The 19,160-nt window shown below is 50.4% G+C and overlaps 1 protein-coding gene across 1 annotated transcript in view; it reads left to right on the top strand.

The window, feature by feature from the left end:
* The window catches only part of GALNT16 (polypeptide N-acetylgalactosaminyltransferase 16), an 81,192-nt gene that overhangs the window by 48,177 nt on the left and 13,855 nt on the right, over nucleotides 1-19,160 (top strand). The window contains exons 2-12 of the mRNA XM_032482259.1: nucleotides 936-1,093; nucleotides 3,096-3,194; nucleotides 4,126-4,193; nucleotides 4,736-4,801; nucleotides 6,866-6,987; nucleotides 9,257-9,344; nucleotides 10,822-10,906; nucleotides 11,183-11,286; nucleotides 15,588-15,714; nucleotides 16,989-17,081; nucleotides 18,456-18,539. Of these exons, the coding sequence (XP_032338150.1) occupies nucleotides 936-1,093; nucleotides 3,096-3,194; nucleotides 4,126-4,193; nucleotides 4,736-4,801; nucleotides 6,866-6,987; nucleotides 9,257-9,344; nucleotides 10,822-10,906; nucleotides 11,183-11,286; nucleotides 15,588-15,714; nucleotides 16,989-17,081; nucleotides 18,456-18,539 (1,094 nt within the window). The remainder of the gene's footprint in view (nucleotides 1-935; nucleotides 1,094-3,095; nucleotides 3,195-4,125; nucleotides 4,194-4,735; nucleotides 4,802-6,865; nucleotides 6,988-9,256; nucleotides 9,345-10,821; nucleotides 10,907-11,182; nucleotides 11,287-15,587; nucleotides 15,715-16,988; nucleotides 17,082-18,455; nucleotides 18,540-19,160) is intronic.

Genomic DNA, 19,160 nt, shown 5'->3' on the forward strand with positions numbered 1-19,160 from the left:
GGGAGTGCAGCGCAGGGTGTGGCCAAGAGGAGGGAGGCTGGGCCACTGCATCTGTCATCCATCACTCCCCAGCACTTAGCACTGGGAGCCCAGTAGGCCTGACAGAGGCTATTTCAGCAGTAAGTGCGAGGCCCTGAGAAGATACATCACTGTCCGTGCATTTGCAGCTTTGGAATTAGCCTGTGAAGGCCCGCTTATCCTCCAAGGTGGTTCTCTGTGCAGCAGCTTGTCCAAACCCTGGGTGTGTCAGTGATGGGGTGCCTCGTACATGCCTAGCCCAGTGTCAAGCCAAGTTCATCCCTAGGAGACTGCCAGTCTATGGGTTGCTTAGTGACCTCCAGGCTGGTTGGGGGTCCCTTCAGGACATCTTGTCTTGGGTGTCACCTTCTCCATAGCCAGCAAAGAACATGGGTTAAGAGTATGGGCTTCAGAGTTAGAACAATCAGTTTGAATCCAGAAACCTGGGACTTACTAGCTCTGACCATGAGCTTTTCTATTAATAGGCTTTTTTTTTAATCTTTTTTTTCCTTTGAGGGAAGGTAATTCAGGTTTTTATTTATTTGTTTATTTATTTATTTAGATGGAGGTACTGGGGATTGAACCCAGGAGCTCATGCCTGCTAGGCCTGCAACTCTACTGCTGAGCTATATCCTCCCCCACAATAGGCTTTATTTTTTTAAGAGCAGTTTTAGGTCCACAGAATTGAGAGGGAAGTACAGAGAATTCCCGCATGCTCCGTGCCCCCATACAGTACCCAATGCGGGTACTGTCTTGAGCCTCAGTTTCCTCATCTGTACAATGGGGGAAGTAATGTCTCCTGCTCAAAGGCACACATGAGGTAATGCAATTGGCTTCCGCCTGGGAGTACGTCTTACCACACATTGGCTACTTTGTCTTCTTGCCTGTGACCCCTCTGATGCTGACCTTTGTCTCAGGTGACAGGAACGCCCTCGAGAGGCTTTGATGAGAAGGCATACCTGGCAGCCAAGCAGCTGAAGCCGGGAGAGGACCCCTACAGGCAGCACGCCTTCAATCAGCTGGAGAGCGACAAGCTGAGCCCCGACCGGCCCATCCGGGACACCCGCCATTACAGGTGGGGCCTCCATCGTGTCGGTGGAGAAGGAGAGGTGGAGGGAAGGACCAACACCAGATGGCTTTCCTTTCAGTCACATGGATTTAAAAAATGAGGAAGATTTCCTCAGACTCAGTCTACTTACTGAGACATTCAAACCCTTACCATCAGTTGTTTCCTGACTCCTCTTTATTTCATGGACCTCCTGAGGACCTGAGAAGTCCAAGGAGACGTCCCAGTGGGGCCAGAGAGGGCCCTCAGTACCTCAGTCTGGAGTCCCAGCAAGAGTGACCAGCCAGGGGACCACAGGGAGGGACAACGGGGGTGAGCCTGGCGTTCTTGGTGCCCAGCTGGTGGTGCCTGAGTTGAAGAGGGCCCAGCCCGGCCTGTGCTGTGCAGGAGGTGCCCCACTGGCCTCCTTTCTTTCCTCTCTTCCTGCCCCCGCTTCCTCAGCGACTCCCAGAAATCCTTCTCAGTCTTGCTCTTTGCTCGTCTGGTGTGGTAGGCGGGAGGTGCCCTAGACTGGGATCAAGGACGCCTCCCATGTTAATCCCAGTGCAGACAACGTTCAGTGTGAGTGACTGATCTTGGGCAAGCCATCGGCCCCAGTCCCTGGTTCAGGCCCTTGTACAGCCCTGTCTGAATGATCTGAGTGTCCACCTTCGATCTCTCCTCTTCCCGCCTCACCTGTGTGAACAGTCTAAGCTCCTTTCCTGAAGGGCAAGCCGCCTCCGTCCCCTCCGTAAGTGGAGAATGGACATTGCTATCCAGACTCCCTCCTTCACAGGCACTAGAAGGCGGGGTTCAGAAACAGAGACCTGGGGCTTAGAGGTCAGTGCTCGGGGGCGGGGCGCCCAGGTGACTGCTTCTCCCAGCACTCCCACCTCAGCAGGCCACGTCCACTCCCGTCCCCAAATCCACAAGCCTCTGAGACGACAGGCACTTAGGACACCTGGCTTCCTAGGGGCAGTGGTGAATTTCCCTGCCCCTCCCACTCCCCCACATCCTCTCTCAAGGAGAATTATTTTAAGGCCTCTCAGGACTTCTCCCATAGGGGTCCCAGGTTGGTGGAACTCCTGCCTGTCTGACCCGAGCAGGCTGCTCCGCCGGGCAGGAGCAGGCCTGGGAAGCTGCTGTCAGTGGAATGAATGCCGTAATGAAAAAATAGTCACTGCTGGAATAGTTGGAGAGCAATTGTAATAAAGAAGATTGCCATGAAAACCAGCTCTGCAGCTGCCTTCCCTCCGACCCTAGGAGCACGAATAAACGCATTCACAGAAGCATTTGCAGAAAACAACAGGGATGGAGGCTGGCAGGATGGATCATTTTAATTCGCTTTCCTGAGGATGGGGAAGCCAATAGGCCCAAAATGTGGTATCTGGAGAAGGCAGAGCACACAGCTGCTGCTGGGGGAGGGAGTGGGCAGCCGGAACTGCCTCTGGGGTCTCCTCAGAGACTTCAGCTTCCCCTCAGGCATCCCAGGGCCGGTGGGAGGAGTGAGCCTGCTCGCCTGCCTGGTATCACCAGCCTGGCTGTTAGTGCCAGCAGCAAGACAGAGGAATTCATAGCAACAGGATGGGATGATTCCTCTCCAGATCCTGCCAGGTGTCGTGAGCCAGAAGAGAAGGAAGAAGCAACAGGATGTCAGAGACAAAAGAGAGGCTGTGTTCCCTCTTCTCCCCTCTGCCATTTTGTCTCTTGGCTGCTCCATTGGGCAGGGAGTTCTATCTGTTTGTCCGGGGCTGGATCCTGGGGTGGGTGTAGTGCCTGCACACGGTAGGAGCCCTCCTAAACACTTTGGTGCCTGTGGGGTTCATGCTCTAGGTCTTTGGTAAAGAGGACCCAGACCTGGGAAGATCCCCCCAACCTAGACTTCCCTCCCAGGGCTCCAGGCTGGGCGGCCGAGTGGGATGAAGCGTGGGCATGGAGGGGCAGGAGGCAGCAGGCTGGACAGAGAGAGGACTCCAGCCTGCCCTGAGGATGCTCCCACAGCTGCTTTCTGACGTCTCTGCTCTCTTCTTAGCTGCCCTTCCGTGTCCTACTCCTCGGACCTGCCGGCCACCAGCGTCATCATCACCTTCCACAATGAGGCCCGCTCTACACTCCTGCGCACAGTGAAGAGGTAAGCCCCACCCTGGAACCCTCATCTCAGGGGTGCTGCTCCCCTGGGGATCCACGGGGTCCTGGTAGGGGAGGACGCTGAGATAGGGTGCTGTGGCTGGATGGCGTGAAGACCAGTGGGCACTGGGGAGTCCTGACTTTCAGAGAAGCTGGGGCTGGCGAATCAGGGACAGGGAGACACGAGAAGATCAGCTGTTAGCGTGATGCACAAACACAAGGTCAGATCCCCAGGATGAGGGCAGGAGTCAGGAGCCAGAGGGAGGCAGGGATGGACATGAAGCCTCAGGCAGATGGATGCTGGCCCTATAGGAAACTGTCAGTGACTCAGAGAGAAGTGCCCCTTCTGTCCTCCTAAGTTTGGCCTTGGGTCAAGTTTGACTTCTACTCCCCCCCACCCCGTTTCTTTAATGAACTTTTAGATAAGAGTAGGATTCAGAGTGGAGTACCTAGTGGTATTCCAGGGATTAAGAAGCTAAGATTTCCTTCGCCAGGGAGTGAAGGAAGAGGAGGGATGGAAGAGTCAGGTGGTGGGTGGGTCAGGGGAGCTTTCTGAGAACACTCCTCCTGACCTATCAGGCCAGAGGAGCCTTGCTAGCCTTCCAGGAAGGCAGCTCTGGGGCCAGCAGGGGTTGCCCTCAGGCAAGCTTGTTAAGCCCAGGCAGCTACAAGCCCTGTCTCAAAAGCTAAACTAGGGCAGTCCCCACCCTTCATCGGGGGTGGGTCACAAGTGCCTGAAGGTCCAGGCAGCAGGGTCAGTGGGTTCTTGGAGGAGCCTGAGGAACACACTACTTCTCAGCCACTGGCCAGGGCCTAGAAGGTTAGCTAGCCAGTGTGCTGGCCCCCAAGCTGGGCAGTGGGGGAGCCGGTGGCGGGGAGAGGGAAGTGGAAGGTGGCCCCTAAACCCAGGGTCCTCTGTCCTGTCACTGCTTTAGTGTCCTGAATCGAACTCCTGCCAGCCTAATCCAGGAGATCATCCTAGTGGATGACTTCAGTTCAGATCGTAAGTATCTACTTTTTTTTTGCACCCCTCCACACCCCCAGAATGCTGAGGCAGGCACTCTTGAGGTTGTCCTGGCCATCACAGGCTGACCTCTGCTCCCTGCCAGGATCTTCAGTCTTTTCTAGATGCCCTCCCTGGCTCTGCTCCCTGGTGCTAAAGGAGTGGTGTTGCTTTGATGAGACACCAGTGAGATGACATTAAAAAAAAAATTAAACAGCAGCAGCATCCTTCATAATTACAGCTGCCATTTGCTGAGAATTGTCGCCACAATCTAGCTCCGCGGGTGTTGGACTGGTGACCGGCTGGTGCTCTCTCGCGCCCCCTGGGGGTAATGCCACAAGTACAGGCATCTCTCAGTCTGGAAGTGGGGGCAGGGCAATCCTTTAGCCAGCAGAGATGACCATGCTCCCCGCTTCCCTTCCCCAGCCCTTTCCCTGGACCTGGTATGGGACAGCTCCTGGGCAGTCCTGTTAGCAGTCAAACCACATATGGTCTGATGTCCATGTCTGAATGAGCTTGCTTTTCTTTCTCTCTACCTTCAGCTGAAGACTGTTTGCTCCTGACCAGGATTCCCAAGGTCAAGTGCCTGCGCAATGACCGGCGGGAAGGTAAGTTGGACCCTGGGTTTCACCACAGACCCATTTTGGTCTAGACTTCTGCACCTCCTCACTCCCTTTTGGCATCATGTCCTACCAAGCCAGTGTGGCCCTGCTGCATCCCTGGTGGCCAGGACCAAGGTCTGTGGAAAGACTGCTGTCCCAGGTCAGCCCTTACCACAGCATGGCTGTAAGCAAGCAGCTCTACTTCTGGCTGCCTTAGATGTCTCTTCTGAAAATGGGAATAATAATAGTACCCTTTCTGCCCTGCATGGTTATTGTAAGGATTAAATGCTTTGAGAAAATCACAGGGCAGCATAAAGCAGCTGTAACCTCACTTTCAATCAAGAGGTGTTTTGGAGTATTGACGACAGCATAGGACTGTGCACGGCACTCTAGGGGGCCACAAAAGGTATAAAACGTGGCCCCTGCCCTTGGAGAGCTTATTACAAAGCCAGGGCTGGTTATAGTCATGTGGGGGTAGAATGGAGATGGAGGAGAGGGAGCCGAAGGAGAGGGGAGTGGTGGGGAGGGGTCTGGATTGGGTTGTGAGACAGGGGAATGGCGTGCAGGGGAGGGCATTGCTGGTCCGGGGACTCCGCAAGCAAAGGCATCAGTGAGGCCTGGGTACCTGTAATACTAACAGCCCCTTCCTGCGTTTCCTGCATGTTCATCCTGTAGCATTCGCTTTGCCTAAATTTGCACGTCATCATAACAGCCCATTATCCCATTTTGCAGATAAAGAAACTGGGATTTAAGAAGGTTCAGTAATTTGCCTGGGGTGATGAATAGAGGGCCCAGGATTCCAGCCAGAGGAGGGGGCCCACCCAGAGCCCAACATCTTAGCCTCCGCCTACTTAATCTCCTTTCCCGGTGGGGAATGGGGCTTGATCAGCACAGGGAATGAGTGGGGTGAGGATAGATGACAGAGGGCCTTGGAGGCCAGAGAAAGGTATTTCAACGTGATAGAGCAGAGAATAGGGAGCCACAGAAGGTGAGAAAGAGAGAGAGAAAAAAAGATGTGATGAGTGTATTTAAGAAAGACCAGTCAAGCCAAGGGGACCTTCAAATTGGAATAGAAGAGGCCAGAGAGAGCTCTCTCCCAAGCACCGGGTGCCTTTAGGTTTGAGAATATGCTGTTCCCTGGGGCTAACAACACAGTTGTAAATTTATGATTAGGTGCTTTATAGTTCCCTGTGGAGCAGAAGGATGGGACAGATGGACTTTTGCACAGATGGATGGATAGTCAGGTGGGTAGAGGCACTGTGCCAGGCAGAGATGTGGCCAGTGAAATCTCTCCAAGAAGCAACTTGTATTCCGTGCTCTTAGGGTCAGGTTGTTCCCACAGCTCCCAGGGTACCAGGGGCTGCTCTGTCAGGGGCAGGACCAGCTGGGCCTCCTCTCTTCTGACCAGGCAAGTCCCCAGCCCTGACCAGGGAGCTGCCGAAAGCGAGGTCATTTTTTGACAGTGGGTGAGCCCTCAGCGTGACTGTGGGGAACGGGGTGGCAGCAGAGTAGAATCTAGCACATGCCGGCCTCCTGGGCACTAGGCATTGTCCCCAGCAGGCAGAGAGTATTCTCTCTAAATCTTCTACGTACGAAAACCAAGGCTCAGAGAGGTTAAATAATATGCTGAGGTGAGTGAAGGGGCTGGTATACTAACTCCAACCTGTCTTAGCCTAGAAGATTCTCTCATGTCACGTAGGATGGTGCAGCTGGATGGGACCTCCCTGAGGTTCCTAAGTGATGGAGGGGAAAGGTTTTGGTTTCTGGTTCTCCTGTGGTACCAATGTACCCTTCACTGCAACTCATGTTCACTAAACTCTTGACTGTTCATCAGTGTGTCCCCAAAGCCTAGGGTCTGGCACATGGAGGGCACTCAGAGAGTAGTGGTTAATGGATGGATGAAAGAAAGCAAAAGAGAGAAGGAAGAAATAACAAATACAAAATCAAGTAAAATCATAATAGCTCAGAGGAAACTTCAGCCCTCCGGGGTGGAGAGCCCCGAGATTTTAGGGGTACGGCTGAGCAAATTGGCTCAGTCCCAGCACCAACCCCTGACCACTCTCACTGCAGGGCTGATCCGGTCCCGAGTTCGCGGGGCAGATGTGGCCGCAGCTGCCGTCCTCACCTTTCTGGACAGCCACTGCGAAGTGAACACCGAGTGGCTGCAGCCGATGCTGCAGCGGGTGAAGGAGGTGAGTCTGTCTGTCCCTGGGGGAGCTCTGTCCCTCAGGTTGGGCCTGCTCTGTTCTTGGCATGAGAGGGTATGAACGGTCTCTGGAGTTGGCCAGGCAGATCAGGAAGCCTAAATGGCCTGCTCCCTCCTGAGTGTCTTCACCTCGTTGAACTTTCTCATCTGAAAATGGGGATAATTGTCAGATTTGTCCCACCAGGTTGTGGTGAGAATTAAATTGGCTGAAAACCTGAGCCATAAAACTCCAACTCTGAATGGGTGTTGTTTTCCCCCTGGGGGAGGCAGGGTCCTATGATGGGGGGTGGGGGTAGGTCAGGCTGGGAAACCTGGGAAGGAGGGAGGAGAGGGTGGTGTTCTCAAGGAGAGATGAGAGCAGGGGGGCCCTACCAGATGCCTGCTGTTCTCTAAAATGGGGAGGATTTGGACACATGGAGCAAGGGATGAGGTGATTACAACTCAACCGTAAAAAGACAAGTTACCTAGTTTAAAAATGGGCAAAGGATTTCAACAGACATTTCTTCAAGGAAGATAGACAAAAGGTCAACATGCACATGAAAAGATGCTCAGCATTAATGCAAATCGAAACACAGTGGGATACCACCTGGTACCTACTCAGATGGCTATAATCAAAAGGAGGGGCAGTAGCAAGCTCTGGTGAAGATATGAATAAAGAGTTTTTATACATTGCTCGTAGGAATGTTAAGTGGTGCAGCCACTTTGGAAGACAGTCTGGCAACTCCTCAAAAGTTTAACATGAAATTACCATATGACCCAGCAATTCCACTGCTAGGTATATATCCAGGAGAAATGAAAACATAACCCAAACAAGAATTTATACACGAGAGTTCAGATAGAGCAGCATTATTCAGAATATCCAACACATGGAAACAATCAAATGTCTGTCAGCTGATGAAAGGGTAAATAAAATGTGGTCTATCCACATAACGGAATACCATTCAGCCATAAAAAGGAATGAAGTACTGATACATGCTACAATATGGATAAACTTCGAAAACCTCATGCTAAGTGAAAGAAGACAGTCACAAAAGGCCACTTATTGTATGAGTCCATTTATCTGAGATGTCCAGAATAAACAAATCCATAGAAATACAAAGTAGATTAGTGGTTGCCAGGGGCTGGAGGGAGGATGGAGTGGCGTGTGACTGCTGATGGGTACGGGGTTTCTTATTGAGGTGATGAAAATGTTCTGGAATTAGATAGTGGTACTGGTGGCACAGCCTTGTGAATATACTACAAACCACTGAATTGTACCCTTTAAAATGGTGAATTTTATGGTATATCAGTTATATCTAATAAAACTGTTACAAAAATGTGAATTATATCTCATACCAAAAAGTCTATAAAAAGGATAAGGCGAGGCCCCCACAGAGCACTGTGAGAAACCATGGATGGTCTCCCCTGATCTGCCACATCCCACATTTTTGTTGTCCTGAGACGGGGTGTGAACTGAGGAACAAAGCTGGATTCCAAGTTGCCAACAAGAGGATTTTGATGGTCAGCACCAACTGAGGAGAGAGAAAAGGCTCTGTCCCGTGTCCCTCCATGGAGGGAGAGAGAAGAGAGGACTGATGGAGTGCATTGAAGTTTTGCTTGTGGTATTTGATATAATCATGACCCCCTGCCTCAAAAAAAAAAAAAAAAAAAAAACCACCTTTAGTAAAATCAGCTTTACCCACCAATGTTTGGAGGTAGGTTTGTGTCTGAGAGGTTATGGAGTGTAAGTCTGACCTTGAAATGGATGAAGTGTGAGAAGAGTGACACCCAGGTAACACAGGGACTGCAGGGTCCCTGCCCTCAAGCTGCTGGTGTTCCAGTTGGGAAGACTCAACCCAAACAAGTACAAAGGTGGACGAAAATTCATAAAACAACAGCTCAGACCAGCAACAGAAGAGCTACCTCAGGCAATGCATGATTCATGTCCACTGTAATTATGAGAGCAACTTTAAAAAGGAAGAAAGCCTCAGCCTGCAGCAATCAGGGAGGGCTTCAGTGAGGAGGTGAGATCCCCAGCAGGGCTCAATATGATGTGAGAGGAAGAGGCTAGGAGAGCACCGTGCCCATGAGACCCAGGTGGGACCTTTCAGGAGCCTGGATGTGGTGATGCAAGACAGCTCCCTGGAGCCCGCAGCATGTCTTACGGGAAATGCTGAGTGCCCCATGCCTTGGAGAGAATTTCTTCCCAGGATAGGCAGTGGGGCCTTTGTTCCCAGAGTCCCTGGCCTCACACCATCTCGTGTGTCCTCTCCTAGGACCACACCCGTGTGGTGAGCCCCATCATTGATGTCATCAGTCTGGATAATTTCGCTTATCTTGCTGCATCTGCTGACCTTCGAGGAGGTGGGTCCAGGTCCCAGGGGAGGGGCTCTAGACCTGAAAGGAGTCAGGCAAGGCCAGACAAAAGCCTTGGCTCGGTGTTCTTCTTCCCAGCTGTGCCAGAATGTCTCACATCCCCCTTACCTACAGAAAAAGGGATTGTCTATAGCCCTGGTATTAGGGACAAAGTATCAGAGCTGGCAGCTGCAGGCTCCTAGCACAGTCAGGAGCAGAGCCAAGCTAATCTCTTATCATTCCCTCCCCCCAAACTTTGACATATCCTTCTCAAACACGGCCAGCCCAGGGACCATGGCCACAAGTCCTGGCAGAGGAACATGATATAAAAACTGTCTTGCAGGTTGGGGAGGGAGCCCTCAACTTTGCATGGATTTCTAACATGTACACCTGGAAATAGTCTAGACCTGGCTGAATATAGTAGCTGTTAGCTGCATTTGGCTATTGAGCTCTTGAAATGTGACCAGTCTGAATTGAGATGTGCTGTAAGATAAAATACATGCCAGGGTTTGAAGGCCTCATATGAAAGGATGTAAAATATCTCATGGTAATTTTTTAATATTGATTACATGTTGAAATGATGATATTTTGGATATGTTGCATTAGAAATATATTATTCAAATTAATTTCATATGTTCTTTTTGATATGGCTGCCAGAAAAATTTTAATTGCATATGTGACTTTTATTTCTGGCTTGCTTTGTATTTCTTTTGGACAGCTGTGGTCTAGACTTCAGAATACAGTAGAAAACAGCCACACTTGCCTATTTAAGTGTAAATTAAAATTAAATAAAATTCAAAATTGTGTTCCTAAAGTGCACTAGCCACATTTCAAATGCTCAATAACCATTTGTGGCTAGGGTCTACCATTTGGGACAGTGTCTACTATATTGGACATTTTGGAAAGTGCAGACATTTCCATCATTGCCGAATGGACAGGCTGCTCTAGAGAATATGTTGCTGGGATGGACGGAGTGGATTTCCTATTCGGGGCCCAGACTTCCAATAAAAAACACAGGCATTTGTTAGATCTTGAGGTTGAATGGGATTCTGAAGGGAGCCAGGCCTTTCTCTTTTGGGAAATCACATCAGGACCTTTGCACTTGCTATTCCCCCACCTGGAATCCCCTTTCCCCACACATCTGCATGGTTCAGTCCCTCATTCAGGTCTCTACTTAAATGTCACCTTGCCAGAGAGCCTTTCCTGACTACCCTTACTAAAATAACATGGGCATGCCTCCTTTCTTTTCTTTTTTAGCACATTTTACCCTCGACTGATGTGTTATCTATTTATTGATTTATCTTTGTAGTCTCTATCTTACTCAGTAGGTTAAAACCCTCTGAGGACAGGGTCTCATTCTGAATGAAGGAATGACTGCACAAATAGGCCAGGGTCCTCTGCAAGCTGGGCTCTGATCAAGGAAGACTCTGAGGGGTGGTGGAGCAGCAGCGCCCGAGCCCTGTCCTCACCCCATTCTGTTCCTTAGGATTCGACTGGAGCCTGCATTTCAAGTGGGAGCAGATTCCTCTTGAGCAGAAGATTGCCCGGACAGACCCCACCAAGCCCATTAGGTTAGAGTGGCTGTGGGCTCTGGAGAGAACCCTTCTTTCTCTGAGTCAGGGGCCCTGGAGGCTGCTGGGTGGCCGTTCCAGTTTATGGGGCTCCTGGGGGTGCACAATCTAAGTGCTGACTCTGTTCTGGGCCCTGGGGAGAAAGAGGCCAGAGACCAGCTCCAGTGACTCTGCAAGTGGGGAGATTCCAGGGCAAATGGCCTGGGTCCTGGGGCCGTCCAGAGGGGTCCAGCTTCTCCAGCTCACGTGTTACCTCTTTCCTCTCCTTGCTCCCAGGACACCTGTCATAGCTGGAGGAATCTTCGTGATTGACAAGTCCTGGTTTAACCATTTGGGAAAGTATGATGCCCAGATGGACATCTGGGGAGGAGAGAATTTTGGTAAGTTGGGAAATAGCCATAATAATAATAATAATAATAATAATAATAATAATAATAATAATAATAATAATAATAATAAGTAACCCAGATTGATTACTTTCTACATGTGAGGACCTGTTCTAAGGACTTTACACACATTAACTTGTTACATTCTCACAATAACTCTCTGAAGTAAGTGCTATTATAGCTCCATTTTCCTGGTAAAGAAACGGAGGCACAGAGAAGTCAAGTAATTTGCCCAGAGCCACACAGCTAGTCAACAAAGAGATTAGGTGGTCAGGGGGAGCCTGTGACCACATGGTTAGATGGGCATGGGGGAGCGGGGAGAACACAGACTGTAACAGAGACCATAGCTTAACCACATGACTGCTTCTTTACCAGAAAAGCTGGGGGTAGGGGTGTGCAGTAGAGGATAGGGGTTAAATGTAAGCAATGGGGTCAAATCCTGGCCCTACTGCTGTTTGGCCCTGGGCAAGTGAAACCTTCCCTGAGCCTCAGTTTCCCTGAGAGGCTGTTATGAGTACTAAGGAAGATGAGAGGTTAAGATGCTCATGACCATTATCATTACTTATGAACTGGAGGAACCCTTTAGCCCCAGAAGGAAAGGGAAGAGCCAGGGAACACCCCAGGGTCGCTGATGAGGTTCAGGTGAGATAAAGGGTGGCTACAGATGGAACACCTGATGTGGGTCATCTAAGGGGAGTTTGCCACACTGGGCTCTGTGGGCCAGTTACAAGGAACCACAAGGCGCAGGGTAGTGCTGGGCTGGGCTGGGGACTGCTGGGAGGCGTAGCAACCCCTAGGTCTGGAAGGCGGGGTGGGGGCACTCCCTTACAGGAGCTGTGCTCTCGGGGCCAGGGTGGGGGGGCCCTGCAGCCAGCCTACCGCAGCCAGTGGAAGATGTCAGGGGGATAAACACCCACCCTCACTCTCCCCCGCAACCTGCTGGCGGAACCCATCTGCACACAGGAAGGAAGCCCCGTGGTGCAGCCACACAGGCAGCCTCCCAGATGAGGAGTGGGATGAAGGTGGACAGAGAGCAATCCCCCAGCTCTCAAGGAATCAGGACAGGTACCTTGAGGCCAATAAAACACAAAGGCCTGTTCCAGCTCTGGCAGCGGACCCAGTCAGTCCTTTGCAGGGCCCTTGCCACTGCTCTTTTTCATCCTGACTAGGTTTCTCTTGAGGTAAATAGGGCTGGTGGTTTTTCACCCATCTGACAAGTGGGCGCCGCTTTCCAGGTCTCAGTCAGGAAACTCCACGTCTGACAGGTGCAGGTCTCACCTTTACCAGAGCCACTTAGGTGTTGTGAGGTGTGATCCAAGTCAGAGTCTGTGTTTCTGGGACGTAAGGACCAGGTTTATCTTCCCTCCCTGATTGGGACACAGATGGGCAGATGGGCTCCGACTCAGAACCAACCAGAGTGGAAACAGTGTGGGATTTTCTCCCTTTTGTAATTTACTCTTGGAAACCGTTTCCAGGCAGGCATTTGGAGGAGTAAATTCTGGGAACTGGGGTGCAGTGACCCTTCCATCCCGACCTCCTTTCATGTATTTTGGGCCTATGTGACCTCTTTTGTGTCCTGAGTCTCAGCCTGAAGGGAGCTTTGGCAAAGCTGGTTTCCTGTACAGACTCAGACGGCTGGGAAACCGATGGTCTCTCCTGCTTCCAGAGGCCTTTTTCTTTTTCCCTTCTTTTTTTTTTTTTTTTTTTTTTTTTTGATTCTTTTTAGGCTGGGGCCTGATGGAGAAACAAATGAATGATCAAATAGCTAACTTCAAACTCTGCCTGAGGCCAGGGCTCAGTGGTGGGGGAACTTGAAAGGTGAACCGCACAGTGGGCCTAGGGAAGGTTTTGTTTCTTCGAAGAAATTCAAAGAAATTCCTAGGCTAGTCGGGCTGCTCAGACGTTCAGCTGCTGGGACCAGTTTTGAGCCAGGAGACTCCCGCCGCTGGTGGATTTGGGCCTTTCATTTTATCCCTTTGTTGAAGGAAGAGAGATGCCCAGACCAAATCATTCCTGTGTCCCCCGAGAGAGCCAAACTCGGGAACCCAGAGGCCACCTTGAGTGGGGGTGGCAAACGTGAAAACTTTGGGATTCACATTAGGGACAGTTTTAAAATGTAGTCAGATCATTTCACTGCAAGGGCTCCCACATCACTGAGAGCAAAACCTGGTCCTTACTCCATCTGCCCTCCCCCCACAAGCACACACCATCAGCTCTGCCCTCAGCTCCTGCTGCTCCTCCCCCCACCCCGCCTCGCTCCACTCCTGCCCACTACGTTCTTACCTCTAGACCTTTGCCTTGCTCCGCAAACGCGCTTCCCTGAGAGCTATGTGACTCTTCCTCACCTCATTTTCAGTCTCAGCTCAAATGGCTAGCCCCCATTCATGAGAACTTCCCTCAGCCTCATTGAAATTGTGCCCTGCCCCCAACTCCACTCACCTTCCTTCATCTCCTACCTGCTCCATCCTCTCCGTTGTGCTTATTACCATTGGCTGGAGGGCCTACATGCTATGCATTTTCTTGCCTGCTTGTTTTTTTGTTTCTTATTTTACTGAGTTCCTGTCTCCCCCTACTAGGGTGTCAGGGATTCTAGAACAGTGTCTGACATATAATAAGTAGGTCTTCAATAAAAATTTGCTGAATTAACTAAAGAATCTGATTCCAACAAGTGCTACCGGCTGGACAGTGTGGGAACTCTACATTGTAATTCTGCAACTGAGTGTGCAGGTGGCTTTGGAGAGGTTACTTAACATCTTTGAGCTTCATGGTCCTTATTAAAAACACGGGGATAATAACACCAGTGTCGCGTGATTGCTGTGAGAATTAGACAGCAGCTATAAAGAGTGCAGAGTGAAGGGCGCATTAAGTGGATGACGGTTACTGCCATTGTTGATAATAATGACGATAAGTAATAATAACAGCATGGACGATGTAGGCTGAGTGGGATAAAGTGACCCAACTGGCTTAACAGAGTTAGTCTGGCGGAAATGGAACCCGAACGCAGGTCTTCCATACCCGGTTCTGAATCTCACTTGCTGAACCAGCTGCCGAGCTCTGCCCAGGAGACAGGGCAGAAGCCTGGCAGTTTGCAGGCAGACCTAGGGAAGCCCATGAACAGAGCCAACCCTGGGTGTCAGTCCAGATGTGCTGAACGTCCAGCCCTGGTCCCGGGACCACACTGGGGAGTCGCCTGGGGCACACAGGCTGGCCAGGAGGTGGCTGTTAGTCCTGCCGCCTCTGCTCCCCACTCTGATAATCACTGGGAGGGTCCTGACCAGCTGTGCCCGGTGAGAGCCCCCGGGCCTGGCTAGGGACCACAAGAGTCCTTACAGCCAACTGAAGAGTGGGAAAAGGGACCAAGGCTGGAACTCATGAAAGAATGTTCTTTCCTTTTTTAAAAAAATCAAAAACAAACAAACAAACAAAAAGAAGGACTATGTATTTTCTGGGGCAGGAGGGAGGTGTTTTAATGTCACAAGATGTCCAACTATAGGGTTAAAATGAAAGAAAGTAGGAAATCAGAAGAGATTTTGTGAGGTTCAGCCAGCTGTCAAGGTGAGTCTCTGCCAGAAGTGACAGAGTGGGCAACTTGTGACATCCTCTTCTGGGAGGCAGAATGGCTGCTGCTCCCATCTCCCGACAATACTAGGCCCATAGGCATCTGTAAAAGCTCGTTCAGCATCACTAACACCATCAAAAGGAAGCGTGTCTCAAGAGGGCCAGTGGTAGCCTGTGAATGGAGACCACCGGGGCCAAGAGCGAGGTCTGGGCCAGCCTGGAAGACACCAGCTGAGCAACCTTCAGATTGATTGGTGTTAGTTTTCCAGCCTTCCCTGACTGACAAGCAGATGTGTTCTTCTTTAGCTCATGTCTGGTTAGGACTTTCTAGACAGAGGCTGGAAATGGTTGATGCTCCCGTTTGATTCAGTTTTCCTTCTACTCATGGTCTTGGTGTCCCTGCAAAGTTTTCCCCACTGCTCTCCCAGAGCTCGGATGTGGGGAGTGTGTGTGGTATCTGTGCAGAGGGTATGGAGGGTGGGTGTGTATGTGTTGTCTGTGTGAAGGGGTTGTGTGGTGTGTGTGGGGGGGATGTGTGTGCACATGCATGGAGGGAGCAGTCAGGAACATGTGCAGGGAGTGGGTGCACCCCATGTAAACAGGCCCAGGAGCTCCGACCCCAGCATGTGCCTCCAAGGAGACACCAAAGGCAAGGGAAGCCAGCTCCTTCCCACCTTCACTCAGTGGGGACCTGCCCAGGGGCTCTTCCCCATCCTGACGGCCTCCATCTCCTGCAGAGCTCTCCTTCAGGGTGTGGATGTGCGGAGGGAGCTTGGAGATCGTGCCCTGCAGCCGTGTGGGCCACGTCTTCAGGAAACGGCACCCCTACAACTTCCCTGAGGGCAATGCCCTCACCTACATCAGGTAGGTCACAGTGAAAAGAGCACCCTACTAGGAGCTAGGGCACCTAGACCCCCGTGTTGTCAGTTACTTGTGTGACTTTGGGCAGTTTCCCCACCTCTTTGGGCCTCAGTTTCCCTATTTCCCCCTCCCATTTTGGGCTCCAGGTACTTTCAGAGGATGAGGTTGGGAGTGTCTCCACCAGGCCTCTTTTGTCTTAACTGTCTTTGAAAACAGGCCAAATGACCAACTGGGAGCTGTCCTCTACTCACTGGGTCCCAAGCACTGGCCATGGACACCATGTCCCGACCCTGACTTGGTCAGCATCTGCTCACACGTGTCCCCAGACACAGCATGCACTTGACCTTCAAGGAGAGGGGGCAGGGTCCTGGAAGACCACCCCCATCACCCGCTCTCCTGGTGGTGGCAGCAAGGGGAGGGTGGGAGGAGTGTCATGAGGATGAGTCTCCCTTGGCCACGGTAGCTCCCCAAGTCCAGCTCATCCAATGACCTTTTTGTTTTGCTTCCCTCATCCTATTTTTATTGTTTTTGTAATTATAAAAATAATACATGTTCACTGTAAAAATTCAAAATGTATGGATGCACATTATGTATACATATCCGTACATATATTCTACATTACTGTTCTTACTCTTTATATCATAGAGAAAAAAGTAAAGGTCTCTTTTACCCAGTCTTACTTCTATCCCACTTATCTCTCCAAAGTAACTGTTAATAGGTTTCTGGCCCTTCATTTCAGGCCTTTTAATTAATTTTCATATATGTACAGTTGCTGTATAGAGAACATGAGCTTGTGTTTTTATGTAAATGGGGTTGTGCTGTGTGTTTTTTCGGCAGCATGCTTTTCTGCCACTCAGCACCAACTTGCAGGCATCCTTCTGTGTCAGTGCGTACTAACCATGATGTTCTTTTTTGAGGCTGCCTAGTACTCCAGCATGTGGGAATAGTCCATTGTTCTTCTACTGAATGAAGGACATTTAGGTTGTCGCCAGTGTTTTATTACACAGATGTACATGTCCCTTTTACCCACAAGCTGGTAGTCCCAGAGAATAGATTCCTTGAACTGGAGTGTCAAAGAGTATCTATACCTACAGAGGTGGAAACTGACAGATTGTCCTCCAGAAAGACTGCACTCATTGGTACCACCCCAGTCAATATTGTTTTGCATACACTCCCAAGAGTCTCATTGCCCTGTGCTGCACAAAGCTGCTCTTGATCCCAGCCCTAACTCTGTCACTGCCCTGGTGACCTTATTTTGCTCCTTCTTCTCCATTTAGGAACACCAAGCGCACTGCAGAGGTGTGGATGGATGAATACAAGCAGTATTACTATGAAGCCCGGCCCTCAGCCATCGGGAAGGCCTTTGGCAGGTGGGCCCCTCCACCAGACCCCTTTGCCTCTTTGCAAAATATGAAATGTGTATGCCAAGGAAGCAATCTGGGTCCCCTTAGTCACTGAGCCCCACGCCGCTGGGCCCTTCGGGGCCTGGAAGGTATACAAAGCAGGGACGGGGCCCTGGTCCTTGAGAAGGATGCAACCTCATGGGGAGAAATAACCAGAGAGAGCTCGCTTATGAAAGCATTGCCCATCCACAAGCTGCCTGCAGGACGAACATCTGTGGGAGTACTTAAGGGCCGGCTGTCTGCAGAAAACACTGGGAGTTTTGGCTCTCCTTCTTGCTGTTCAAAATCAGATGGTGATCTGTTAGCCTGTTTTCCTGTTCTGGACTCTTATGACTACAGCCTGTAAGCATTTTCAAAAATGCAGATTGGTTGTGAAGTCAATTTAGTGGGTCGTGACCAATATTTTTTAAAAAAATGACTGAGAACTAGAACAGAAAATTACACTTGATTGCAGTTTAAAGGCGAGTATTGTTTTGTGAAGCTCTTATTTCAGTTACACGCGTGCGTGTGTATGGAGACGTACAGGCCTGTGAGTATACTCGGCCACAGGGTCAGATGTATTTATTTCTTACTTAATGTTGTGGTCAGAAATGTTTTGAAAACATTAGTGAACATCAATGAATCTCCCTCTATTTACTTATATCTATCCCTTAAAAAAAAAAGTTATGTCATGATTTCTTTTAGTAGGGAAGTACATTTGCCTGTGCTGAGCATTTATGTTCCCTTAATTCATTTGATTCTCACAAAAACCTTCCAAGGTAGGTGATCATGTCCCCACTTTACTGAGAACAAACTGGCTTAGAGAGGTGGTGAGGGCATCTGTCAGCGGCCATTATGGTCAGTGTTGCTAAGGAAGATGTCCATGGAGACATCACATTGTTCTTACTTGCCAAATTTTTGGAAGGATGTTTAAAGCGTGGTTTCATTGTTAGATTGTTTCTGCTCAACTGGAGCGCAGGAAAGGAAACTTCTAGTTCATTGAGGCTCTGCTCTCTCTGTGAACATAAGGATGGGGTGGTGGTGTGCTACCTGAGGTCTCAGGGAGGGAGAAGCTGAGAGCAAAATGCATGGTCCCTGTGGGTTGGGCTGATCTTGAAAGATGGGCAGGAATTTGAGGAGAGAAATGAGGAAGGCCAGGAGCCCTGGGATGAGCTTGCAGGTCAGAAAGTGAATTTAGGCTGCTGGCTGAGGCTGGAGGGCAGACAGACTTGGACGGCTCCTGGCCATGGCCCACATCGGGTAAGTGGAAGGAGGGGGCCCGCCTCCTGGGGCCTGGGAAGGGGCCGCTGGCCTCGGGGGGCTTTCTCCCCACATCTCGCTGAGCCTTGCCTCCCCCTACAGCGTGGCCACGCGGATTGAGCAAAGGAAGAAGATGAACTGCAAGTCCTTCCGCTGGTACCTAGATAATGTGTACCCAGAGCTCACGTGAGTGCAGTCTTCAGATCGTGCATCTGGCCTGGGTACCCAGGGGCTGGCAGCTTGGGGCCCCTTCACCCTGATCACTCCCCATCCCAGAAAGTCTAGCTCTTTCTAGCTGTCAGTGTTTGTCTTCATGTGAAGGCTCTGGAGGACCCAGGATGTTACCAGGAGTTAAAAAGGAGGTGCAGTAGGAACCAAATTTTAACAGACTGGGTCTTAGAGCTAGAAACAGGCATCACCCCCTGAGGAAAACAACAATACATGATGCAGTGAAGGCCGCAGAAACATTCAGCCCCTTTGGCTCTCTTCTCTCCCTTCTGGGAGTTTATCCTAAGGAAATAGGGCAACCAAAGCAAAAAAAAAAAAACCTGTTGACAAATAGATGTCCACTGTAGCCTTCCCTGCTGCAATGAAAAAAACTGAGAAACAACTAACAATAGGGACTAGGTTTAGTGAATCATGATGGATCGATCTAAACAAGTATTATGCATCCATTAATATTATAATCATAAACTGTGAGAGAAAACAGGGGGAAGTGTTTGCTCCAGCAAATGAGGAAGCAACACACAAATGGTGTGTGTGTAAGGGCTCCAGCACGGTGGGTAGTAAGCTGTAAAGACTGGGGTG

This window comes from Camelus ferus, chromosome 6, assembly GCF_009834535.1.
Source record: "Camelus ferus isolate YT-003-E chromosome 6, BCGSAC_Cfer_1.0, whole genome shotgun sequence".
NCBI classification, from domain to species: domain Eukaryota; kingdom Metazoa; phylum Chordata; class Mammalia; order Artiodactyla; family Camelidae; genus Camelus; species Camelus ferus.